Source organism: Girardinichthys multiradiatus, chromosome 1 (genome assembly GCF_021462225.1).
Source record: "Girardinichthys multiradiatus isolate DD_20200921_A chromosome 1, DD_fGirMul_XY1, whole genome shotgun sequence".
Taxonomy (NCBI): domain Eukaryota; kingdom Metazoa; phylum Chordata; class Actinopteri; order Cyprinodontiformes; family Goodeidae; genus Girardinichthys; species Girardinichthys multiradiatus.
Genome location: NC_061794.1, coordinates 38,047,224 through 38,074,951, shown reverse-complemented (window position 1 = coordinate 38,074,951; position 27,728 = coordinate 38,047,224). Strand labels below are relative to the sequence as shown.

The 27,728-nt window shown below is 38.5% G+C and overlaps 2 protein-coding genes across 9 annotated transcripts; one reads left to right on the top strand and one right to left on the bottom strand.

Annotated features, from left to right (window-relative positions):
- Window positions 1–219: 219 nt before the first annotated feature.
- On the bottom strand, window positions 220–17,504 carry si:ch211-167b20.8 (protein phosphatase 1 regulatory subunit 3A). Of its 7 annotated transcripts, none has more exons than XM_047362972.1 (5): window positions 15,868–17,504; window positions 11,137–11,183; window positions 10,763–10,851; window positions 10,500–10,526; window positions 220–1,562 (listed from the first exon to the last, which is right to left on the bottom strand). In XM_047362972.1, the coding sequence occupies exons 1-4, from the start codon at window positions 16,731–16,733 to the stop codon at window positions 10,500–10,502; spliced, it is 1,029 nt and encodes a 342-aa protein (XP_047218928.1). In that variant the 5' UTR covers window positions 16,734–17,504; the 3' UTR covers window positions 220–1,562. The 7 variants fall into 7 exon arrangements, with proteins under 7 accessions (XP_047218928.1, XP_047218904.1, XP_047218912.1 ...); XM_047362965.1 differs by lacking the exon at window positions 220–1,562 and adding an exon at window positions 7,380–7,513; XM_047362978.1 differs by lacking the exon at window positions 220–1,562 and adding an exon at window positions 7,380–7,513 and having other exon boundaries at window positions 10,763–10,848.
- A 255-nt stretch (window positions 17,505–17,759) lies between these two features.
- On the top strand, window positions 17,760–25,500 carry tspy (testis specific protein Y-linked). Of its 2 annotated transcripts, none has more exons than XM_047362997.1 (8): window positions 17,760–19,110; window positions 19,214–19,291; window positions 19,376–19,487; window positions 19,729–19,883; window positions 21,425–21,501; window positions 21,707–21,894; window positions 23,690–23,743; window positions 23,892–25,500. In XM_047362997.1, the coding sequence occupies exons 1-8, from the start codon at window positions 18,154–18,156 to the stop codon at window positions 23,930–23,932; spliced, it is 1,662 nt and encodes a 553-aa protein (XP_047218953.1). In that variant the 5' UTR covers window positions 17,760–18,153; the 3' UTR covers window positions 23,933–25,500. The 2 variants fall into 2 exon arrangements, with proteins under 2 accessions (XP_047218953.1, XP_047218944.1); XM_047362988.1 differs by having other exon boundaries at window positions 17,764–19,110; window positions 21,704–21,894.
- Window positions 25,501–27,728: the final 2,228 nt, after the last annotated feature.

Here is a 27,728-nt window from a genome sequence, read left to right as displayed (position 1 = left end):
TAAATCAGACATTACAGTTAAGCACTACTTGAGTACTCTTTTCACCAAATATGTTTTTTACTCGTTACATTTTTTCATGATGACTGCTTTTTACTACTACTTGCGTAATAATTATTTTTAAGTAATGCTACTTTTATTTGTTCAATTTCTGGTAGAACTGTTAACCTGCAGCTAGAAGGTCCTGGATTCAAATCCTGACCAGGGGTCTTTCTGCATGGAGTTTGTATATTCTCCATCTCTTGTCCACAGACCTCTTCAGGTGACCCCACAGATTCTGACTAGCTAGAAACAGGAAGCAAACAGACGAATCCAGCAGAGAAAAAACAATAAAGAAGAATAAAAACATAGGGAGATCATTTTTCAAGTGGAGACAGGTGAGACTGAATAACAGAAGGTGGAACAGCCGAAACTTCAGACAAACTAAACTCAAAGTACTATAGCTCATGAAAAAAACATTGTGTTTTGCAACCCTATTTCTTAGTTCAGACATGTTGAGATTAAAAGAGATGGTTCTCAGATTTTTTCTCAGAACATAATCAGTACTTGCCAGAACTTCTTAAATCCCTGGTCAAGGAGGCTGTTGACAACCTCCCTGACCAAGGCCCAACGTTGCTTTATTCCCATATTCTCTCCGCATGTTGGTGTGTCTTCACTATGCCACAGTGTACATCTAATGCTGTTATTTTATTTATACAAGATCCTTTGGATGCTTTGTAAGCTCTCTGCAAGTTATGGCTTTAGCTAAAGGATGTCCCAAATATTTACTTTTATGTAAGTGATGCTGTAGTAGCTGGTTGGCAATAACCGTCTCTTCAGAATCACAAAATCGAATTCTGCTAAAGGCATCATTAAATCTTGGGCCGGCGTTGCCTTTAATAGCTTCAAATACAGTTAACCAGTTTTGTAGATCTAGAGAATGTATATGATAGGGTGCTAGGGTGAGAGGAGCTGTGATATATGAGGAGGTCTGGAGTAGCAGAGAAGTATGTTAGAGTGGTGCAGGATGACAGATGAGGTTAGACATGAATCTCCAATGACTGCAATGTTTGCAGATGACATTGTGGTCTGTTGTGAGAGCAGGGAAGAGGTGGAGGAATATCTAGAGAGATGGAGGTCTGCCCTTGAAAGAAGATGAATGAAGGTTAGCTGGAGCCAGACAGAGTACATGTGCGTGAATGAGAGAGACCCAAGTGGAGCTGTGAGGTTACAGAGAACAGAGATAAAGAAGGTGGATGATTTTTACTACTTAGGGTCAACAGTCCAGAGCAATGGTGAGTGTGAAAAGAGGCAAAAGGAGATTTATGAAAGGAGTGAAAGAAGATATTAAGATAGAGGGTATGAGAGAAGAAGATGCAGAAGATAGAGTTAGATGGAGACAGATGACTCGCTGTGGCGACTCCTGAGAGGGAAAAGCCGAAAAGAAGAAATGGCTCAGTTCGTGGTGCAGCGCATGACCCATATGCCGAGGCCTTAGTCCTCGAAGCAGCTGTCCGGGTTCAAGTCCCGGCCTGGGGATGTTTGCTGCATGTCTTCCCCCTCTCTCCACCCCATTTCCTGTCTGCCTATTTTCAGAAAAAATAAAAATAAAGAACACTAGTGCTGTGAAACAAAATATATAAATGAAGAGTAATGATAAATAAACTTTATTACAGTTCAAACAGAAATATCAACACTTGATGCACTGAACCAGATTATAGCATAAGCTAATTCATACCTGCAGTCCCTTGGCAAGAATACAGTTAGCCAGAATTTCATCATTATGGTCAATATGCATTTGTTTTTCTTTAATTATGCTTTGCAAAATGTGTTCTCTTTTGTCATCATCTGGTCTTGACTTTCATTGTCAAAGTTGGCAATCCTGCTGTTTTCATTAAAACAAACCAGCAAACTACATTTGAAAGGGAAGAAAAAAAAGGACTCATTTAACTATGATTTAGTCATCATGTCACACATAAAAAGAATAAGTCTGCATGAAAGTATTTTAGATTTCAGCAGTCCAGATTGTATAGATAGCATTCATGAATTGACCGTAACACAGTAAACTAAATGAACAAGGTCAACAAACGTCCCTGTAGAATCAGAGATTATTTTTATTATCAGAAATAGTCTATGACATATCATCCGGGTAGGGTTTTAACCTTAACATCCCTCTCTCAGCTTACAATGGTCAGGGGGCACTGCAGAACACTGTGACTTCAATGCAATGTGACCTTTGGCTTTCTTCTGTAGCTCATGTTGCATGTTATGTTCCCACTTCAGGAAACATTGTGCACACTCCAGTCACATGCAGGCTCTAAAGACTCTAGTGTTGTTTTAAAAGTAAGTCAGTGACTTCAATCTTCTCTGATCTGCACAACAATGTCATGTCTGTGCATAACGTTGGAGTGAATGTACTTCTGTAAAATAGATAAAGAAAATAAGGTCACACAACAGGGGATGGGATCATGTTTAATTCCAGTACATTGTACTTCAAACATTTCATTTTGTGCTTAAATCTGTTTGTGAGGTTCACAAAACAGGGTTATAAAGTTTGGTGCTGTGCAACAACAAGGGTTTTCTGGCATAAATCAACAGGAATTCCCGTCCAGGAAAAGCAGTGAGGTGGTTTGTGTTATCACATCATTGATATCACTTTTAATTATAATTGCTACATATGTTTTCTCCCTAAAGTGCCATATCTTAGTGCCTATCACTAGTTAATTAGGCAAAATAGTTATCATGCACTTTACAAACAAAACTCTATTTGTACAGCAATTCCCAAGCTTTTTTTAACACTGAAGATGTAACACACTCCACAACACAACATATGACAATTAATTAAAGTTGAATTCACAGCATGTTGGTTTGGCTTAAAATAAAACTATTGTCCACGGATATGTAGACAATTTTAAAACTTAACATTTTGGCAGCTGGTCGTTCCCATCTTCGTATTCTGGAGGCATGGGAGACCATATTTAGAAAAGACGGAGGAGTGTCGTTATCCCTCATTTGAGTCACTGCCAGGTGTAAGCTTTGATTGCATATGCAATGTCCCATGAGATTAAAAAGTGAAAATATTCTCAATTTTTTGCACAAGAACACCCAAAGGCTTCAAGAAGCTAACTCTGACTTTACATTTACCATAAACTGTTCTGCTAGCAAACTCTATTAAATGTCAAAATGTCAGGTGAAGATGCAAACTAGCATCAGTTAGTGGCAAGGGTTTTTGATATCTATTCTGGGTAATGGTTGGGACCATTAGCTTTGGCTGCTAACATTCTGACCAGATGCGAAGCACAATGAGTACTTAGTTCTAGTGGCTCTGTGCTCTTTTTACCTCAGAAATCAAAACTTTGATCTTGGTACGACCTTATTCCAGCTGTGAGCTGGAAAACCATTGGGATCTTCTACTTCAGCCACCAGGTTTAATGCTATTAGCTATACAAGATGATAACATATTTTTCTGCAATTTGAACATTTAAAATATGCTGCAGCATGTCCAATAACAGACTAGTGTGAGTGAGATACAAACTCAGAAATGCAAGTAAACAATTTATTACATCAGCAGTCTCTGCAATTTAAACTCATGGCAGCCATATTGGATTCTTAGCTGAGGGTCCAAGTTGGAGTTTTAAACTTCCACGATCAGTACAGTTGATTGTTGACTTCTGACACAACGATAAAACATTATTGGCTAACTCAAGCAGTAGTTGTGCGGTGAATCAAGACTTTCTTGCACACGCTGACTGTATCCTAATTAGGACTATATTTCACAATAAAAACCATTAAAAAGCAAATTAATTGTGTGGGAATTCCATATTCACTTGGTCAGTGACCAGTCTAAATATTTTTTAGTAATACAAGAGAATAAACCCGTAGCTTTTGGCACATGTAAACTCTGCCGCAATAGATTTATTAACAGGTTGTACAGCTCTTTGCGTTTATTAGTGAAGCTATTACTGTTTTTAACGCATGGCAGCCATATTGGATTTTAAGACACGTGTTTGGTAAAGAACCTCAGACTTTCCAAGGTGGAATTTGAACTTTGCTTTACAGGTACAAGGGATGCTACAGTTCATTATCCAACTTGTAGCTCATAAATTCTGACTTCTGATTTCAAATGGAAAGCACTGATGAAAGGAGCAAGAAGTTGTCAGCTTAAGCAAGCACTAGCTGTGCTGTTGCACACACCCATTTGTTTCACTATAGATGGGAACACAATTCACAAAAAACAAAAACAAATAATGAGCAGGAGAATTAAGATGGATTTAGAATAGCTGCAGTCAGAAACCAGGCTACAGAGTAACTGAAGCAACAACTGTTCCCCTTGCCTCCAGGTTCTTGCACAGACTGACATATTTTAGTCTACCTGGGACCGTAATTTACAAAACATTATTTATACAGGTAAATCAAGATCAGAAGGTCATCCAAAAACTGTTAAAGAAGTTCCCCCATTGAGCTTAGTACAAACTAGCATATTTTTACTACTATAGAAGTTCTCCTCTGCTTGTCTGAACAAATTTTAGTTTTCAGGGACATCCAACTCAATTTGGAAATTGTATGGGAGGCTGTTATTTTGTTGTTATAAATATGATATTAGATATTCAGTTAAGTGGAGCACTTTAAAGAACATCCAAATATGTGCTTTAAAATTGGAAGCCATGAAGAAAATAAGACATTTTCTAAAAGAATGAGGACATCTGAATCACTAGAATGTTAGTTAGTTATCCAATTAAGAAAGCCAATATAGATGTGTGACCTACTCCATCAGCATAATATGGCTCAAAAATTGTCAAACCAAGTTACCAACTGGAACCCATTTTGCTGTGTCCAGCAGCTTCTTCAATCACTCCCACTGGTGTGTTATTAAATAAAAAGACCTAATATAAATGTAATTCTTAAACCATTTTTAAGCGGATCACAAGCATGAGGATCAGATTTTAGCTTGAAACCTAATAAAAAAACATTTGAGCAGATGTGTTATGTTTTAGAGTGACCGGTGCCCTTATGATTGCCAGTGGTATTAGACTCTAAGGCACTTTCTCACTGTCATCGCTTTTAAATCACTGTTATCACTTCTGTCTTTTATCTAGTCAAGGAACGATACCCAACCCTTTGCTAAATTTGGTGATTGCATTAAAAGGTGCATTGCAAAACTAACCTAACAACACCACATGTACTATCTTCACACAGCAAGAAAAAGATCATTTATAGATCCCCTAGGCAAAGCATTTAGGAATTTACTTCAATTAAGTGATCGTAATATTACTGAAGCAAATACTCTTTAGTTTTACCATGGTGCTACATACTGCCTGAACATAACCTGCAGCATTTTATATGCATATAGTACCTTGCAAAAGTCTTCTTTCCTCTTGAGGTTTTTCATATTTTGTTACATTACAACCACAAACTTGAATGTATTTTATGTTGATTTTATACGTAGGAAATAATTATAAAGTGACCAGACAATGATACATAGTTCTGACATTTTACCAATGAAATCATTAAAGTCTGGCATGAATCTGTCTGCATCCTCCATGAGTGAATACTTTGTAGAATCATCTGAATCTTCTGGTGCAATTACAGCTGCAGGTGTTTTTTGGTATCACATTTTGCACAGATACTGAAAATGTTGCTGACTCTACAAAATAGCTCAAACTCAGATTTCATAGAAAGTGCCTGTGAACATTACTTTTCAAGTCTTGCCAAAAATTCTCGATTGGATTTTGGTATGAACATTTTGACACACATGGATATGCATTGATCTAAATAATTTCGTTCTATCTCTGACTGTATGTTTACTTCTGCTCTAGTTTGAAGTCTTTTGCAGCCTCTAAAAGATTTTCTTACAGTATCACGAAGTGTTTAGCTTCATTCATCTTCTTTTCAACTCAGACTAGCTTCCCTGCGTCTCTGCACAAGTCCTTGTAGTAAACTTTAAATGAGACTTCCTATGACCCTCTTTCAACAGTAACTTTTTGTTTCCCACATTTTCATAAAGAGCAAATTTGTAGAGCTCCTCCAGAGTCACCATTAACCCCTTGACTGCTTCTCTGGTTAATACTATCCTAGCCTGTCGGTTTAAATAGACGGTAATGCCTTGGCATATTTGCAGTTCTGTCATACTCTCTCAGTTTTGGAATGATGCATTGGCCAGGTTCAAAGCTTGGGATGTTATTTTGTAATCTAACTCTCCTTAAAGCTAACCACGCTTTTATCCCTAACCTTTCTGCTGTCTCCATGATCACTAATGTTCTCTAACAAACCTCTAAGGGCTTCACAGAACAGCTGGATTTAGATTAAAATTACTCACAGGTAGATTTTATTTAGGGAATGGGAACGGCTGGGGGAAATGAATAGCCTTGGATTTTATTAAGGAGACTCAGCATAAAGACAGCTGAATACAAATGCATGCCACACTTTTCAGATTGCTATTTGGAAAACTTTTGAAAAGCAACTATCCACTTTACTGTATACTGTAGTTGTAGCATAAGCAAATGTGAAATGGTTCAAGGTGGGAAAATACTTTTGCAAGCTGTCTAAATTAGATTTTGCACAATATCAGAGGGACACATGTTCATTCTTAAACTTGTTGGCTTTTTTGAAAACATTAAAAGGCATTTGACTTGACAGGAGATCAGACTAAACCTTTGGAGCAACTTCAAAAACAGTGCAAAACCAGAAGCAGCCCAATGAAAAAGAGGGCACTGGGTGCCTGCATCACTAGTGAGAGAGAAACAACTCCAGTTAGAAAAAAGACGCAAGGCCTCAGATTAAGGCTGACGTCGCCTTCAAACATAATTTCAGAAACATCTGACAACATGTTGAATGATGCATTTTCTAATGGCTTGCACAGCGAAATACATGTAGGATCTTCTTTCTCACTACAGGCTGAGACAGATTGAGGAGCTACATCTCTGCTCACCTCTCGTGATAATGGACCTTCATTCTCTACTTCCACAGGTTTATGAGTCTCGGCTACAGGGGTTCTGCCTGCATGATGTGCTGCAGATTTTGTTAAAACTTCGAAAAGTCCTTCATTAAGTTCATTCAATCCTACTTTAGCCTCCCGCTCCAGGCCCTCAGTCACACAGGGACAGGAGACACACTCCGCAGCCATCCAATCCTCTCCTGCTGTTGACAGCAAATTTATCTCTGCTACAGGAGGACGTGAGAGAGGAGCTTCTGAAGCAGGGGTTTTCACTGTCTTAGCCTGAGACTCGTCTGAACTCTGTTCGGATTCTTGAGATGAAGGACCTGAGAGAGACAGCGCTGCAGTGGAACGACTGTGCACGGACTGCTCTGACATGTGGTTCACAGATTGCCAGTGGAGTGTCAGTGAAGATTGAAACCTATCTGGTTGGACTGATTCATCAGCATGCAGAACTAAGGCAGACTTAGTTTGAAGTTCCGTTTCAGAAGACTTTGAAGGTAAATGTTCCTCTGTGAATACAGTGGGAGTGGACATTGAGCCATCAACGAAAGGAGGCCCGTGTTCAGGTGTGGCAGAGGAACCAGACTGGGGAACTGCTTTCTGTTAAAGTAAACGATAAGAAAACAATGAAAGCTAACAGGAGAGAAAGAAGAAAGGATTTGAATTCAACATTTCTACAGCATACTGAATGAAAAGCATTTAAAAACACACCAATGCTTTTCTCTTAAATGAACTTCATGCTGACATTGTAACGGTGAGGACATAAAGACATAAACGGTCCAGTGAAATGATTGACTGAATACACTTCAGTTCTCCAATCCCGAAGAATATATAGTAGAAGCCTAAGATTCATTTGTACACATCCAGCTTAAATACAGTTGTTATTCTTTTAAAAGCAAACTGCAAAAAAATATGGCCTCTAAAAATATGTTTATTATGACTGTTACTTACAGTCATGTGAAAAAAATTAGGACACCCTTTGACAGCCTTTCTGTTTTTTCTAATATATTTGGACATTTTACAGCATTTTAAAAACACAGAAAGTTATAAAGATAAACAAATAAAATGGAAGGAAATAACTTTTTTAACGTTTTCGCTTTGGGGTGACTTAAAATGGGTTGAACAAGCAAGAAACCTTCAAAACATCTCACAGCAGAAAGGGAGGAGTGGGGAAGAGTTTCCTCAGACCAACGTCAGGTATTGATTGATGGCTACAAGTGTCTCACTCAAGTTATTTCAACCAAAGCCAGTAAGGCTAGCTATTAGGTGGTAGGGTGTCCTAATCAAGGTTAGTTTTTGACATAAACCTTTAATTAAATAACTCCTTTTCCAGAGGTAAAAAATGGATTAGCCATCAATATGTGCCTTTTTTTTTTTAAAGGACTCAATCTTTAATGGGGTGTCCTAAATGTTTCACATGACTGCATTAAGACTACAGCTATAAAACTGGGTATTTTTATAAAACTGATCATTTTTCCCTCTGCTTTTTAAAAACAACATCTACGGCTACAGTAATTTTTGTCACAGTTCAATAAGGCTGTAATACATTTTCCTTGCTCTTAGGTGAACACAACTTTAACATTAATGAAGATCCTGAGCGAATGTAAAATCAAAGACTAAAACGGGGAATAAGCAAACTAAAGCAAATAACAAAACCGGAAACAGTTTTCCAAAGAAATTATCTACTTTTTTGTCTCAGTCATAACTTCTTGAGCTTCCATTTGAAGCTGAATGAAATAAATCAAGTCAAAGTGAGATAGATGTGAAAAAGGGTCCTTTTTCACCCCCCTTTTGCCAATGTGTAGCCCCATTTTGTACCCATGCATAACCATTCCATCCCTTTCTACTTCCTTTTGGTAGCCTCTAAAAAACCATTTTTTACACGTTTTTATTTGTAGTAAGTTGGTTTCATGAGTTATGAAGAAAAATAGACATAAAAATGCTCAAGTCTCAACTATAATTTATTTAATTTATTATAATAAAAAAAATGATATCACACAATTTTTTCATTTATTTTTCTCATCTGTATTTGGGTCAGTTGGCACTTGTGAAATATGACAGATTTTGACCCCCGATCAAATCAAAATAACCCTGAGAGACCTCTTCCGGTTAGGTGTTATTTATTAGAGTCATTAAACATCCAATGACTAGAAGATAAAAAATACTTTAAATCATCAGTTTTCAAAGCAGGTTTGAAATGTTCTGGTGGGTACAAATTAAAACAAGGTTGATTAGAAACAACCAAAATTGCAAAGCTACAAGGTTGCAAAGGGATATATGACGTGTACTCAGAAAAAACCCCAAAACAAAACCAAATATACGTCTGTTACTGTTCTGATTTGCACAGAAATCAATAGTGGGGATGCACAAAGTAGGCCTTTTCAGTACCAGCTCACAAACATAGTTAAAAAACTGTTTAAAAATCTCAATCATTGTCACCAAAACATCAATTTGCATGTGGATGAGGGGTTCAAATACAATAGAAAAGTTTTGGAAAATATCTGTGTTAGTGTGGACATTTTGGACTGTATTCAGGCTGTACACCCATCTCTCTCAGTTTGTGCTTACTAATTGGTTTTGTTTTCCTCTTTACAACAGCATTCAGTGCAATCTGTTATGAATGTTTGTCCCTTTGCAACTGAGACAATTTCATAATGTTAATATTGTCCCTTTTTTGCACTAATTTATGGCTTTGCTGGGGAAACAAATGTTTTTTTATGTTCTAGTATATCTATAAAAACTACTATGAAAGCAATCTTGAATCTTGGACAGGGCCTAAAATAAGGCAGGATGGTGTCAAAAAAATATATCACAATATATGGTATGAAAATTATTTAAAAAGTCAGAAAAACATACAATTTCCATTTTCTAGTCCAATTTTTGCAAATTGGGGTCTTATGATTCATAAATAGTCCCAATCATTCTGACTTGGATCCCGTTGTAAAAACAATCACTACTAAATCAATTAAACATTCTCAGCATTCATTTTGGCAAAAATAAGAATAATCCTTCTGGGCAATCAAACTTTTAAGCATGACTAAATGTCAGTGAACCACTTCAAACGGTTACATTAGAAAGCTAGCATTAGGTTTTGTTTATAGACACAAGGCTGTGTCAACTTTAGCTGCAATGCTAAGCATGCATGTGAATAATGCGGTGAAAGAGACAAGAGGGGGAGATGGCAAACACAACTGACGAGCAAACCATGAGAATAAATCAGATCAGTACTTTATTTTTTATTGTGTTAGTTTATTTCTGATATAAATTTCTTACTCTTTAATACCTCCGTTTTCAACTTTATTGTTCCCTTTGTGATTCTTGTTCTATAAAGAAAGCACTAATAGGAAGCTTTGGGCTGTGCTGTTTATTACCATCTATAGCTGATGGAAATATGGAGATTTTTACTTGTGGATGTTATAAGAAGAAGTGGTGTTCTCATTTATCTTTCAACAGAGAAAGATAAAACTCAAAATCAACACAAACATATCACAAAGGCCAAAACCCCAAAGAACATGCACCATGATACGAATACTAATAAAGAAAATGATCAGTGGACGTGCTACATTGGTGGGAAGTGAGACATTACCTAAGTTGTCGCTGAAGCTTCAATGAGCTGTGAACAATATAAACCAAGCCAGTGATGATAAGCTTTTTAAAGTTGAACACAAATGTTTGTTATGTTTTATTAGATTCATGACTTAAAAAATGGAGAAAACACTTTATCTGATTATCTGTTAAGTATGAGTTTGTAATCAACTGCATGCAGACCAAGATCAGCTCATTCAAAATTAGCCCTCTTACTTTAGCAGAGAAATAGCTGGTTTCTTACTCTCTTTACTTCATCCTTACCTCCACATCGATCTCGGGATGAATGATGACTGGACACAGAGCCGAAGGCCTGACTAATTCTGCTCTTAAAATCTCCTCTGGCTCCTCTGCTGATGTAAAACAGAAGAAATAAACTCAAAGATTAGTGATGAGTCTTAGCACATAAAGCAATAATCTCATTTCACAGAAAACCAACAATAAAAACATCCTCACGGATGGAAAAGTGAAGAAAAAGCATGTGAGAATAAAACAAAGTTTTATATCACGTAATATAAACAATACAAATCTCTCATTTTCACAATCCATGTACAAACACAACAGTTTTATATTTTTTCTATTCCTAAGATGCTGAAGAAAAGTGACAACTGCAATTTGTGTTCATGTTTATTCAGTACCATCTTCTTCCTCCTGATCATCCGCTGAAGCCACGTAATCATCCATACTGCAAGAAAAGAAAGCAACCTGTGTTTTCATTCGGTTGAACAATTTTAAACATCTTCTCAGTCATGATGAAATTAAAGTACACCCCTTCCTAAACTCCTGATTCTCAAATGATTTTGATCTAGACTCAATTTTTACAAAACACTACATCAAATATTCGATCCTCTCATTATGTATTAAACAAACTTGAAAAAAAGACACAAACACCCTACATAATTACAAAATACATAAAACTCCATACATTTAGAGGGGGTTTACTTTCTCTTTACTGGGGCAATACAATAGATGAAACTCCTTGCAGTATCAATTTTGCTAAGGACACATATACAGCATTGGGTACAGTGCTAATTGAGGTGCAGGGATCTCCAACCCCAGTCCTCGAGAGCTACTGGCCTGCGATTGGCCTGCAACATTTGTACCCTGCTCCAACACAGCTCAATCAAATGTTTGAATTACCTCTTTAGCATGTCATCAAGTTTCTGAAAGGCCTGGTAACAAGACATTCATTTGATTCAGGTGTGCTGATGCATTTAAAAGCTGCAGGACAATAGTTCTCAAGGACTGTAGTTGGAGACACCTGTAGATGATGGATCTTTAACTGGAGGAAAATATGACGATGGTAAAAATCCACCAAAACAGAGAGATTGTGATATTGTCTAGAAGGGACATTTTGTCCATTGCTCTGATTTGCTCTTCAGGCCACTTAACCTGAGTGGTGTTTTTTATTCCTTTTAAATTACAATAGAGTTTTTGAGTGTGGCACAATAGTCTGAGACCGAGTGTACTCATATAATAAATGTCAACTGTACTTGTCACAACTTTGCAAAATTGTGCAAACTAGGTGAAATCTGTTCAGAAATGTTCTTTGGCCTAAATGGCCTGTTATGTCTTTTTCTTTGGGTCCGTTTGTCCCTTCAAACGTCCATTTCATACCTACACGCTGCCATTTTGTCCTACTTCCATAAAGTACCTCAAAACAAGTCAATTCGTACCCATGTACTAGAACAATTGTATGAGAATTTACTTTTCTTGGCAATTAGGTATTTCCATTAATAATGGTGATAAATATTCATGACAATGGTCAAAACTCATAAATAATTTGTTATTTTCTGGAAACCTTGTATTACACCCTATTTCCATGCATGTGATAACTAAAATTCAGGGCTTTGTGATGGCCAACCCAAAACATTGACTTTGTTGTCCTGTAGCCACATTGTAACTAATTTGGCAGTATGATCAGGGTTATTTGTCCAATTAAGAGACAAAGTTGTGACCTTGCTTTAATTTCCTGTCTGGTGTCTTTCTGCATGAGGTTTGCATGTTCTCTTAAAGTCAGAAGAAGATCAAGATTATTAAAAACATTATCAATACCTGATTTTTACTCTCCTGTGTATTTAATCTGCTGCTTCTGACCTTATGCAAAGCCCAGCAGGGTGTTTTTGACGCCAAAAGTCTCTGCAGTTATTTTTATCATTAGATTATTTGTGAAGGTAGATGTCGAGGTGGGAAACTACAGAGTTAAATGTTGTTGACTAAGACTACAAGTCAAATAAGCTGTGTTGCAGAGTAAAACTGTATGTATGAGGAGGAGCGATCGCGAACAGCGCTAAATAAAAGCTAATACTATGAAACAGGAATGTTCTCTGCACATCTTTCGAAAGAGAAATGGGGTGGGGGGGTGGCGCAACATTGCCAGGGGCCCAAGTTCAAGATGTGTGACAACGTATGTGGCAAGGTCTTCAGAAGCCGTTCATACTCCTTGGGTTTATTACATGTTCTGCCTTCTATGATTTAAAAATATGACGCAGATGTAACACAGATTCTTGTCCTCAACAGATCTGGGGATGTGAAACCATCATTTTGCAAGGACTGAAATCAATTCAAGTCTTTTAAATTCATTTAATTACAGAATAAAGCATATTATTTAAGACTGCTGACTTCTCAAAGAATTGTATTTGAATTTTACAGGTTTGGTTACAAACTTAAAAGTTGCATTTTATGTAGTGAGTATCTCCAAGTTAGGACTCTAAGATACATGTCTGGTCTATCCTTTGACCCTGAGCATGACATTACAGGAAAAAATAGTATGTTGTAGCCATGAGGGCAGGTGTGTGTAAATTCGATTTATATCAAGATTAACTCTGTTAGTCAATGCTTAATTTGAATGTTTTAATTTTTTTTTCATTAGGAAAACAATTCAGTCTAATTCATTAAGTCTCAGACTACCTGAAAATTTTGGGTTATTTCTTTAATTATAGTTATCTTAATCTGTATTGGATAAACCATCAGACCCATGCCTCCTAGCAGCTGCAGCAGTTAAGGTCTACATGACGACTATAAGTTTATGAGCTGTTTTATCCCTTTTATATGTCCCTAACAAGCTGGGAGACCTTTATCACAGCAAGATCTAATACTTTCTTTCATGTTGATGTTACAATAAATCAGAGGATTATTTGGCTTTAACGAACTGCAGAAGGAAGAGAGCGATCTGTACACCAGCCTCTCATTTACATGTGGGGCAGAGGGTAGTCTGCTCCTTTGAAATCGCTCCACTCCCATACAAGTGATATTAAAGGTCAGAGTTCAATTTTAGTGCGAGGGGAAACACCAGGACTGAAAACGACACCTGCCCTTTTCCTATTTACACCGCGTCACACACCACGGGGACTACATTCAGTGCAGTGTGTGCGCTTTCTAAAAATCTCTTTCTGGGCAAGAAGGAATACGAAGTTTGAACGCGTGTCGTATAGTCTGAACATTCATCGCAATTTGGATTTACATGTAGATTCCTTCATGGCAGAGCGTCGATTCCAAGGAGAACCACTGAATGAGGTGAATGCTCATTTTAGCCAGAAAGGCTCAAAGGGTATTAGTAAGCAGATACCACTCTGTAGTTGATGCCCCTGTGTCTGTATTTCAGGGATCACTCTATCTGAAAGCTAATCTAGATTTTAAACTTTTTAAATTAAATTCTTTTAAGGGTTTTATATGAGAGACCAACAAGGAGTTGTCCATAATTGTGAAGATGAATGAATAATATTCATGGTTTTCTAAGAATCTGAAAATAGCAGCATGCGTTCATATTCAGCAACAACCCACCCCCAAACCTGATAACCCTAAGTTAGTCCAATGAAAACGTCTGTCTTCAAAGGGTAAGAGTTCAAAGAGTTCAGCAGTATGTAATTTTAGTATAGATACAACTGTTCTGTGAGGGCCCCAGAGGCCTGTTAGAAAACCTTAGTGAACAAAAAACTACAAGAAGACCGAGGATCACAGCAGACAGGTCAGGGATAAAGTTGTGGAGATGTTTAAAGCAGGGTTATGTTATAAAATAATATCCCAAGCTTTGAATATCCCACAGAACACTTTGCAGTGCATCAGCTAAAATGGAAAGACACAGCTGTAAACGTAGTAAAACATGACCATACAGCTAAACTGACAGATCAGGTAAGGACAGCAATAATCAGATAAGCATCCACACTTACTTCAGAATGACCTACAGAGACCCAAAGCTCAGGTTGGAGAATCTGTCCACAGGACAACTATATATCAAGCATGAACTCCACAGGGCAAGAAGACAGGCACTGCTGAAAGAGGGCCACAACTGAACTTTCTGTATACCGTTTTCTACAAGCTTTGTAGCAAATATCTGGAAGAAGGTGCTCTGATAGTATGAGACAAACATTTTTACTTTTGGTCTACATGCAAAACTAACACTCTGAACACACCATCCTCACAATAAAACATAGTGATGGCAGCAGTATGCTGTTCTTCAGCAGTAAAAAAATGACTGAGCTAAATAGAGGCTGGAAAACACTTGATACCAGGACGAAGGTTCACCTCCCATTGGGAAAAGGATCCTAAACATACAGCTAGAGCTAAAACGGAAGAGCATTCCACAGCATATACGTGTGTTAGAATGGTCTAGTCAAAGTCCAGACCAAAATTCACTAGAGAATTTGTGACAAGACCTGAAGATTGTTGTTGACAGATGCTTTTCATGCAATCTGACAGAGTTTAAGCGACTGTGCAAAGAAAAATGGAAAAAAAAAAGAAAAAGTGTCTAAACCTCTAGATGTGCAAAGTTGGCAGAGACATAATCCAGCAGACCTGGAGCAGTAATTTACTAAGTATGACTCAGGTAGGTTTAATGCAAATGTACACTTCACTTTTTAGATTATTTATTAGTAAAAACGTTTGAAAACCATGTATCATTTTCATTCAACTTTAAAAATATACACTCCTTTGTGTTGGTCTATTACATAAAATCCCAATAAAATATACTGAAGTTTTTCTTTGTTGAAGGCTAAATCTTTTTGCAAAGCACTGTATTCCTAAATAAAGCTATTTTCTCAAATCACCTCGCTTGCCCTGTAAAGATCAATTATTAACAGGAGGGACAGCTTACAAATGACTCTGAAGCTCTGTTTGTTCACATATACATCTCAGCAAATAATAATTAAGTATCTGTGATTGCTTTTAATCTCAGCTCAGCAAATTAAACTTGGCCCGCTCCACCAAATCTGCATTGAATGCTGTTAGTGGTGGAGATGTTCTTAACACGAAGGGGGCCCAAAATCTAATTCTGCTTAAGGCGCCATACAACCTTGGGCCAAACCTCACTTGCAGGCACAGACACCATAAGAGGTCCTCCTGGCGCCCTCTACCCAACATAAAGCAGCTACCTGTAGACTTTGGGTGTCTTCAGGATGCTTCTTTTTTGTGTCACATCAGTGCTGGGCTGGGCTGGATCATCTTCATAGGACAAAAGCAGCGTCACAGCATAATTCATAGAGGAGTTATTGGCCCAGTAATCACCATCCGAGGTTTCATAGCGCACGACAAACTCAATGCGTGAGCCGTGCGCGGTGTAAGGTGGTGCAAAAGACAGCTTGAAGGAGAACTGATCTGTGTCCCCGTCGTTAGACCCAAGCACATAATCTGCAGGGTGGTCAAAGTAAGTGGCCCAGCTGTCCATGGTTGATCTGATGTACACTGCCTTGTGGAAGGAGATGTTCAGCACTCGAATTATCCCACTGAATGCGAGCGGCTCATCCTCCACTGGAGATATCTGCTGAACTTCCACTTTGTTGGAGCGCACAGCCTGCAGCAGGACGCCGCTGCCGGGAGCGTGGAACTCCGGGTGCACTGTATAGGTCGGCTCCCGCTCTGCTTTGCGATATTTCGCCTCCTCCTCCTCCCACTTCGCGCTGTCCTCCTCGTCCGAGTCAAAGGCTACGAATTCGCGCACATCCACCAGATCTCCACCTGTTGTATCGGCGAACGACACTCTCTTTCCTGCGGAGAGCGCCTGGTGGATTCGCATGTACTCGGCTGTCTCGTCGAAGATGGACGAGCCCCGCTTCCTGGGAACCGGGGAACACCTGGGGATGAGCCGAACATCCTCGGTGTCATCATCTTCCTCATCCTCTTCATCATCGTTTTCCTCATCGGCGTCCATGCCTGAGCGAGCCTGAGTCTCCCCGGCTGACTTGCTGTTTTTAATCGTTGTGAAAAGGCCCTCTTGGCTTGGTATGGTTAAGAAAGACATATCTGCAGAAGAGTGCAAGAGTGTATATGGCGTATTCAAAATAAATACTTGTAAATAGTCATGGTTTGCGGATCAGCGCTCGGTGTGAATCCAGCGCTGTCCCTGCGTTACACACGGAGAAGCTCCTCTGTCCTGTCAACGTTTGGCGTTTAAATGTCACCCGTGGAAAACCTGGCTTTCCTCAGCAGCCAGTGAGACAGCCTGTCGTTAAGACGACTTTATGCAGCGCCGCTTGGCAGCTCTTCTGGAGGCAACAGTCTCTAATTTTAGTGTTGGTCCTTTTGGCATGACCTAAATGTGTTTTTTTTAAAGCCTATACTGCGCCCCCTGCTTTCAGCTCGGTCCGGGCTGGCTGAGCGCCCTCTACTGGAGACTGCGGGTATATAAATCACTCCTAAAAACACACATTTACTCATTAGTCCATTCTTTAAATGAACCAATAAATAAATTGAAAACTAAACTACGAGATAGTTGAATTTGTTTATTTGTTTTAAACATCTACAGAGATAAACAAAAAAAAAACAAAAAAAGTTGCGAATATATAATAGGAAAGCTCACAGCCTTGAATTAGTTATGGCATGTTATTCTTGTGTGACATATTTTGCGCAATTTAATTTGTCAGCCTTTAATGCCAAAATTCGTCTTTCTGCACTAATCAAAATTGATTTTATATAACTGAGAATGGATCAGATCTATTTGTCCTGAAAAGTGCCTTGAGATGAATTTTACGCTATATATATAATAAAAAAAAAAACGAAATACATTTAAATGTGTTGTTCAGCGTCACCTTAATCAATCCAGGCACTGAATGCTGAAATACCCTTGACTTAAATTCTGTTTCGATATTTGAAGATATAAACTGAATTTCAATATTTGGACGTTTTGTCCTTTTTGCGCAGTTAACTACACCTCAGACAGAACGCCATGTAAACACACCCTTGCAGATGATTGGCTGAAATGTTTTAGCGCGGCGTGCCGTAGCCAATCAGATTATTGTTTTTCTCTACCGTCGCTTCACGGGTTGTAAGCTAACGAATAATGCAAATTTAAACTTATATAGCGAACGCGGTTAGTCTTTGGAGGCTGCATTGCGTTGGTGGGTTTGCATGACTAGATAAAGTATTTCTTCCTGGGATTATATTTGTAAAGATGCTGTGCTGTGGTCAAAGCGAGGATTCAATAATTTGGTAACGTAAGCTAACTAAGTTAGCTGCAGCTTGCTCATTTCAACGTTCCGCGCCAGGCCGCGGAGAGTTGCTTCCTGATCTGTGGTTACCGAGAATGTAGTTTAAACTGCCATATACATTTTTAACATTGCGCTAATTGTAGAAGCTGCTGCGTCAACGGCGAAACCGACTGCATTTATTTTTAAGAGCCTGCGGGCCTCCTAGCCTGTTAGCTCTTTCGCTAGCCTGCTAACATGAGTGAAGTGACGGACAGCAAACAGTCCGGTGACCCTGCATCGAGGAAACGGAGCTCATCATCCGACCAGGATGAAAGCAGTGCGATTTCCCAGAAGTCTGCTAAAAGAAGTGATAACGTAAATGCAACCGGACAAACTTCAAAAAGTTGCAAAAACAGTGAAGTTGAAAGTAAAGAAGAAACTCAGATAGAGGCGAATGATAGAGTTCCTGAAGGCACTGGTTTGCAGGCGGATCAGGCTTCAGACCGTAGAGATGGCACCAGTGTGCAGCCTGTCCACCGCTCCAATCCTGACGGTCACAAGGCCAACATAGCCGAAAAACCCCAGTCCTCAGAGGCCTCTGCACCCCGTGATCCGAAAGAAGACACACAGAGAGCAACCGAATCGGAGCAGCATCGCCCAACTTCTGTGGACCAGTCTGACTCCGCAGCTATAGCAGCTGCTGAAGCTCTCGCCAGTCTCACAGGAGGAGACGGAGAGGAAAGTCAAGAGACTCCGTGTTCATCTTCCAAAGTTAGACAAGTGAAACATGGAAGTAAAAACAAACAGCGGCCAGGTCAACAGTCTGCAAAGGTTGGCTCAAAAACACAGGCAGCAGCAGACAGCTCCACATCAGCACGCAGTACCGACAAAGAAGATAAAGTTGCAGCTCCTGAAGCAGATGAAGGGGATGAGTCTGTATCAGGATCTTCCTCCACACCAAGCTCCTCTTTCCCATCTGACAACGAGGACAATGATGATGGGGAGTGTGCAATTGTGTCTGTCAAAATGGCACCAGAGATGAGACAGTCTGTTGCCCTGCTGGCACAAGTGCAGATGAGACTTGAAGCTCTAGAGAAGAAAAGCGCCAGGCTTCATCAACGGCTGGAGCTGAAGATTAATCGCCAGAGACGTCCACATCTTGATCAGAGAAGCTCCATCACAAAAACCATCCCAGGGTTTTGGGTGACAGCTGTATCCTTTAAATGAAAAAAAAAAATCCCACATCGTCTATTGCTTGTTCTGTTTTTGGGTAGCTGAATCTTGGTTGTTTTTTATCTTAACATCAACACCTCAGCTGTTGAACCATCCTCATCTCTCAGCTCACATAGATGAGACAGATGAAGACGCTCTTAGCTACATGACTGATCTTGAGGTGTCATTAGTATTTGTTTTATTTTTGCATATCTGACTTTAGTAAATGCAGACAGACTTATGTTTTCCCTGGTGTTTTTCTCAGGTTGAAACTTTCAAAAATAGCAAACTTGGCTACAGAATTCGCTTCCACTTCCGACGGAACCCATATTTCCAGAATAACATCATTATGAAGGAATTGCACCTTGGCATGGGAGGTAATTCCTATTCCCTTGTAAACCGATGCCAAAGGAACCTTTCTAACATTCCTTATATGTACAAGTAAAGAGGAAGACGTAAAGTTATTGTTGTTTTCCATTTAATGGAACACAAAATACACATTTGGAAGTCACACCCAACAGTTCTGACAGTTTAATTGCATTTTGATTAAAGCCTTAGATCTGTGTGGGTGGTATGGTATATATATTTTTTTCTGATCCTTGCTGCTGACTCTTGCAGGATCACCCATGTCCTTCTCCAACCCCATACTCTGGCATCGTGGACACAATCTGACAGCTAACAGCGAGCCCAGGAAGTCATGCCGCGGTGTTTACGAGACGTTTTTCAGCTGGTTCAGTGACCATAGTAACCCAGCACAGGATGATGTAGCACAGGTACAGATCACTACTTGCTCATAGGGCTTATATATATATATATTTTTATTTTTATTTTTGGCAAACACAAGCATCCACATTGACCCAGTTTTATACTTTGTGTTAAAATGATCCATCACTCATACCAGAGTCCCCTGGACTCAGTTTGCAACATTGAATGTCAGTATGTGCAACTACAGTTGGTATTTAATTTGTGATAAAGCAGTCCATGCAATTTATGCCTTGGTTGGATACTTTATACTGGAGTTGACTACCTTTAGGGGGTGTTGCATCTGTTTTTCTATACAGATTTGAAACAATTTATTTACATAATCTATAAAAACACGCAGTCTTTTTTTCTTCACAGTCTGTTAAATTAGACAAGGTGTTTCCTGCTTTATGGTTAGGTTTGGATTACCTTTATTATTTCTGTCCTGAATAACAAAATATCATTTTTACATTAATTGGTTTTATTATTTTCCTCAAATTAAGTTTGAATTTACTGATATTACTATGCCTTTAAATGGTTTAGCCCAGATGATAATGTAATAACTTTGTAAGCCTCTGTTAGGTTAATTCGAGTTTGAGTTAATTGGAGGCACATAAGGCAACACTTCAAACACACCACCTCCTTCTGGGGCTTCATTCATCTGTTTAAATAATTATATGCAGGTACAAATAGTTTGGGAATGTCCAGGCAGCCTATTGTTCTGGAAGGAGACGGGTTCTGCGTCCCAGTTAGGAGCATGTTTTGGTGAAATATGTGCAAATCGACCTCAGAACAAAAGTTGAGATGCTGGCTGCAGCTGGTAGGAGAGTGTCATTGTCCTCATTGAAAGACATCCTTAACCTAGATGTGCTGAAAGGCCACTCGGCGAAGAAGAAGCCGTAACTCCAGAAGCAGTATAAAAATGCAGTCATACAGTTGCTTTAAAAACACGGGAATTAATGAAAACCTCTGAATTTGAAGAAGGTAAAAACAAAATGGGAAAAAGTCTCTCTGAGCCTTTTTATCATTACACCAAACACTCTAAGCTACTTTGCATATGCATAGTTCAGAAGAAATTAGGTTGCAGTATGTTTTGGATGGCCAAAGTCTTGCTAGTTTACAACAATTATCATCTACATTATAGATTAGATAGATTAGTATCACGTTTTATTTAAACATTAAACAATAATCCAAAGGCAAGCAAGGAAAATGAAAAAGCTCAAATATCTGCATGCCTGTTCATGCTTTAATCTGTGTGGTTAATTACCAACTTTAGGCTCAAGCTGACATAATTCAGACTTTATACCTGGTAGCTGGCGAATTAAGGTGTTTGAAAACTCTGGCAGATATTTATGCTCTCCTGGCTGTTTTTGGGATTAAATGCAGCAGACATAAAGCATTAAACTGTCTTCCAGAATATAATTATATATTATAGGTAATTTTTCCAAGTTCACAAGGTGGAGATCTGTGTGCACATGACTCTAAAATGTGCCTGGTCAATTCACTGTGCCGTTATGGGAAAACATGCATCTCAACCTGCTGTATTCATGTGATGTCTTGTGCTGCTGTTTAGATACTAAAGGATGACCTCTACAGAGATCCGCTGAGATACTACCTCACTCCTCTCTGGGAACCGAGGGAGAACGGCAGGTAAAACGGACACACCCTCCTGTTTCTGTTTAAGCCCCTTAGTACACTCAGGATTATGTTCTGTCAGTAAACAAACAGCTTATTAACCGCTGTGTCTTTTAATGATAGTTTACTGGTAGCAAAATATATATATATCCTGCAGCATAACTACCATGCACTGTTTACATGAGCCTGCATGTGTCCATGTTTGTCATTTCTCCAGTAGTGCCACTGAGGCCAGAGCAGCTGGAAACGGAAACAGAGATGATTGTGTGGTGATTTCTGACTCAGACGACGAGCCAGGTGAGGACACTGGTGACGCTGAACAAGGCCACAGCAAGGAGGAGGAGGATGAAGAAGAAGAAGAAGGTGTAGAAGAAGAAGAGGAGGATGACGGCAGGCGAGCGAGTCCAGGTCAGCGTAAAGCAGAGCTGTTAGAAACTGGAACTGTTAAGTAACGCATTTAAGATGCTGTTGGCTTGTTTTAAAATGCGGACAGTTTCAGTTGTAAATCCCAGGTTTTGCTGTAACTTGAAAACCAACACTTAAATGTGAGGCGGGATCTATTCGACTGTGTTTTACTTGTCATAACTGAGAAGTATTTACAACCCTTGAAGTATTTTAGATTTACTCATATTAAAGCCAAAAACATCAATGTGTAATACTCGGAGTTGAAGTAAAGCTCAACTCTGTGGAGGAATTCTGGGTTTAAATATTATTTACAAATAAAAATCTCAAAATTGTGACATGCATTTGTATTTGTCTCCCTTTTACTCTTAATACCCCATAGTATAATCCAGGGCAACCAATTCCCTTCAAATTCACACAAGTAGTAAATAAAGGTCCATCTGTGAGTAATTTAATCTCAGTAAAAATCGAGCTGTTCCATGAAACTTCAGAGGTTTGTCAGAGAACATTAATGAACAAACAGCATCATGAAGACCAAGGAACACAGCAGACAGGTCAGAGATGAAGTTGTGGAGACATTTAAAGCAGAGTTAGGTTATAAAACAATATCCCAAGCTCAGAACATGTCGCAGAGCTCTGTTCAAACCTACCAAGACATGACTGTTCACCTCAACTAACAGGCCAGCAAGGAGAGCATGCATGGGAAGCACCCAAGGCGTCGTGGTAGAGCCGTGTGACATGGGCACAAATTTAATCACAACATTTTATTCTGTATTGAATTGTTTCCATAATTATCTCTATACAGTTTCAAACGAACTGTCCAGTTTCTAACATTGCATCTGATCAATAAAAACTGAAAGAATAAAATAAACATGACTTTTTTTAAAATAACACAATTGCTGTAAGCATTGCATTATGGACTACAACTAAACAAATAATAAATTACGCTCTCTTAACTATATACTGATGTATAAGAGCCATTTGCGGTACTGTTAGAGTGCAAATATGCATTAGTACCAGAGTGAAATATTGCACACAAAGTTCAGACAACTGGTTGCAATCTCTGCTTCATTCTGTAAAATCAATCCTGGTCCAACATGCCGCCTGATAGGCCACATGGATTGTCAATCTTTTTGGATTTTAAAGACTATCTTTATCATTGATGATCTTTTTTGCTCCTCAATTCAAATATTATAATTGTTTTACTGCCCTGCACTACGCCAGGGGTAACTCTGGAGGAGCTATGGAGTTCCATAACAAGGAGAATCTTAGACAGGACCCCTATTGCTTTACTGCAGAAAACCTTCCTTATTGGGAAAGTGGCAAGAAGAAAGCCGTTGTTGAAAGAAACCATAAGTCCAGTTCGCCACAGTCCTTGCAGGGGACACATCAAACATGTGGAAGAAGGTGCTCTAGTCCAATTCGTATAAAATTTAACCTTTTCAATGATGCTATGTGGCGGATAATTAACTACACACACTACCGTGAACCGACCGTCACCACAGGGGTGGCAGCATCATCATGTATGGATGTGTTTCTTCATCGGGGAACCTGGTCAGAGTTGATGGAAAGATGGATGAAGCTTAATAAAGGGCAATCCTGGACTTAACCTTTTTAAAAACTGTAAAAGACTTGAGACTGAGTTGGACGTTCCACTATCGTTGTGCACCACTTTGTGATGGCAATAAAATGTCAATAAAAGATATTTCAGTTGGTGTCTGTAACGTGGCAAGATGTGAGAAGGCTCTTCTACAAGGTTCTGTAAATGTACTGAATGGACAACAAAATGTGTGTTCCTCAGATGAGAGCCAGGAGGAGGAAGAAGAGGAGGGTAGTGGAGAAATAGTGATCGACGGTAAGACATCATAATTATTCACTATTATATAAAAAAAACAGAAGTTGAGAAGGCGGATAAGAAAGCGTTTTCATGTTTTCCTCTTCTGCTGTTTCATTTAACCCAAATCTGAGTGTTCTGGATGATGGCTGTTATTTTTGTCCTGCAGGCTCTGATGACAGCGATCAGGAGGAAGAGGAGGAGGCCTAAGAAGAAAGTGATTAATTGATGCACACCAATAAACCGCAGCATTAAAACCACCTGCTGGTGTTGTTTCGGTCCTCTTTGTGCCTCCAGAAACAGATCTGGATCATCAGGACATGGGATCTCTAGGAATGTCTTGTTGAGCCCGATAATGATCCATCTAACTGACTTCAGTTCTCACTGGTTTTTATAGCGTGGCTGAGTAGTGTGTATTTAGGAGCAAGCTGCCATAGGGACCAGAGTCTGGGAATATGAAGAGGAGAGGCAGTGCAAACATTGAATCGTTCTTCCTGGTGTCACTTTTATGCACAAAATATCAGTCTTTGCTTTTTTTATTTTATTTTATTTTCGTAAAATAGACAGAAGCTTTTAAATCAGGGTGAACTGTATCAATAAAGCCAAGGCAACAGGTTTCCCCTTCTATTTTTAGTCATTACTGTTTCCGCTCAAAAACACTTTCACTTCTTTTATTTTTTATTTTTTTAATCTTCACACTTTTATTTTTGGTTCCGGATCCCCTAAAAGTTCCTAAAAGTTTTTGTGCAGAAAAAACCCATTTATAACATATCTAAGAAGTAGTTCGTTTTAGCAGATTCTTCACATAACACTGAAATCCTCAGAGGCATTAATAGTGATCTTTTCAAGCTGCAAAAGCAGTTTGTTTTTTAACTGACGCGTGACAAAAGCGAATATGTCATGAGTTCAATTTGATATGATGACCGTACATTTCAGATGCACTGAGTATAGAACCAAAATGTCTTCTCAGGGATGATCATGGTGGTCGTTTTGTTGAAATACCTTGGCTAATTTTAAATCATTTATGCTTATACTTATTGTTGGTCGTGTATAAAGAAATGTGGACTCTACTGTAGTATATAGGAGCAATTATTATTTGAATAGACTACCATTGTGTATTTCTTCCTGTCTTCTGCCTGTGCTGTCATGTTACATCCACACCTCCACCCTGTAAACTATCTGGTCTTCTGTAATCCTCTCATAATTTGAGCTACGTTTCTGTTAAATTCCCTGATTTCTGTAACGCACCCAAACAATATGTAGGATTTCTGAGCATTCTTTAGGCCTCAACTCAATTTGATTTAACTTGTGTAAACATCCAGAGTTTGTCTTTAAGATTACATTTCTAAAAAAAAAAAAAAAAGAAGTTGGTATGTTTTTCTACACATCTGCGTTATGGCATGCCTGTTAGCACAAATTGTAAGAAAGGATAATAGCACTTACACTGCTGTGTAGAGGAATATTGCTGTGTGAATATTCACAGCTTTTTGTAATGGGGTGCACTGTAAAAAAAAATAGTATTTGTATTCGCTTACTTTTCTTAGCAATGAACCTGTAAATAATACTTCAGCAATGTTTTTTGAATAAGATATGTTTATCAAACAATCTGGATTTTGTTTTTCAACAAATTTTTGTTTTGTGTGTGGTGTTTGTTTTTTTTTTTTAGAATATTTTAGTTTATTATTTCTACTTGTTTTTTGTTTTTCATTGGTTGATCTTGTTTGCTTTAAAGATTAATGTCCACCTTTTGACTCAGACCTAATAAATAGAAAGCTGTCTGACTGCTGCCTGTGTGTTTTACATTTACAGGATTCATGACCTTGTTTCACTTTTAACCTACAAACATTGGGTATTTCAAGGGGATTTTATGTGATAGGCCAACACCAAGTAGTATAAAACTGAAGTGGAAGGAAAATTAGCAGTGGTTCATGTGTTCGGTCATACTTTGTAGAATCGGCTTTTGCTCCAGCTACAACAGTAAGAAGTTTGGGTGGGTCTCTACAGATTTTGGACATCCGGAGACTGAATCCTTTCTTTCAGGATTGTCTTATATTTAAGTTAATTCATCTTATCAACTAATCAGCACCTCTGTTACAGCTTAGAAAAGCATTCCCATAGCACGAGGCTGCCTCCACTATGTTTCACTGTGTGCATGGTGACTGCAGGGTGATGTGAAGTGTTAGTTTTCCTCCACACAGTGTTTGCATCCAGGCCAAAGAAATAAACACTGATCTCATCTGATCAGAGCATCTGTTTCCACATTTTGCTGTGTCCCATACAAGTTTTATGAAGAACTGCAAACATGACTTCTTTGTATTTTTTGTATGAAATTACAGAGCTCTGCAGTAGAGGCTGACATTTTTTCGGGAGTCCCACGGGTCACGGGATTCCCACGGGAAACCCGCGGGATGGGAGACAGCATCAGTAAAGATCCCGTGATTGGGACGGTACAGGATAAAACATGAACGGGAGCAGACGGGAGCGGGAGCTAACTAATAGGAGGGAAAATAAACTAGGATCAATTGTCTTTGGAAATGTAAAACTGAGACTTTGTTATAAACTTTAAGAAAAAAAAACTTGAATCGACGCCGCCATTGTGTAGTTTTTTTCCAAGAAGCCTATACTATAATGTGAGTCAAACGAACTACACGACCCACAAGCCAACAGTGCTTCTGATCGATGTTTTCCACCTGTGTTCAGAATGGAGGGAGCAAACGCAGGTGGAAAACTGGACGTGGTAAAATTGGATTTGTAACGTAAAGTCAGAAGTAAGGACTTATCTATTAAACTCATAGAGCTGACAGGAAAGTCGCTAATATTACCGAACTTCAGGAGAGTTGAATGTAGCGGTTTTAACACGCAGTCTGCTGCTTGTAAAACGTGTTTAGTCGTAATCAAGTTCACCAGTGATTAAGGGACACTTGTAAGGCAGATTCTGGATTAAATCAGTCCTGCATCTCTTCATTCATCAAACCAAAAGTACCATCATGTGTCAACTCTCATCTGACTAACAAAATTGCTGCATGTGCTCTAAAGATTTAAGAGGTAAGGTACGGAAGCCCGTGAGGGGACATGGAGGATTTCTTTTTTTTTTTTTTTTGCGTCCCCACGCAATACTTTTGCGTTCGGCATATTGGAACAGCAGCACAGATGACAAAACTGCTCATAAAACAAACACTGATATGTGATTGAAATGGTTTATTTATCATATACAGGTTAACACGCAGTAAACAATGTGATTAAATGCTTAGGATAAGAAGAACCGTTCAAATCACGATAAAAACAAAAACACTAATGACGTACAAAAAAAAGTACACATCATGCAGCAGTAATAAGCAAACAAAGTGTCACAGATGTGGTTTCCTGCAGTTTTATTGTTCAGTAGTTTGACAGCTTGTGGATAAAAACTGTCTTTTAGTCTGATTGAAGATAATTTTATTTAAGGTTGATTTCAAAATAAAACTCAATAAATCTCAAAACGGGTGTAGTGTTTGTTTCATTTTTGCAGTTATCTGGTTTGGAAACTATCCCACAAAGTATTGCGAAATAACGCAAAGACTATTGCTGAGAACGCAAAAAGTATTGCGTGGGGACACAAAAAAGAAACAAATTCCCCCATGTCCCCTCATGGACCTCGTAGAAAGGCTTCATCAAGGGAAGATATTAAATAAATATGTTGTGAAAAAAATAAAATTGAATGTAACATTAAATGTACAATTTATTTAATACATCATTAAATATTAAGTGTACCACTAATTACGTCATGTCATCTTTAAAATTATACTTAATTATTCAGTGGCATATTTAATTGCATAATAGTCTATTTCATGATATAATGGTACATTTATTGTTTCTAATGATGTATTAAATAAATAAATGGTACCTTTAATTTAATGGCACATTTAATGTTACATTTCTTTCATGTTACATTTACTTCACTTATGAGACATTCACAACATTTATTTATTTAATGATGATTTTATTGTATTAATTTTGTCCAGTTTGA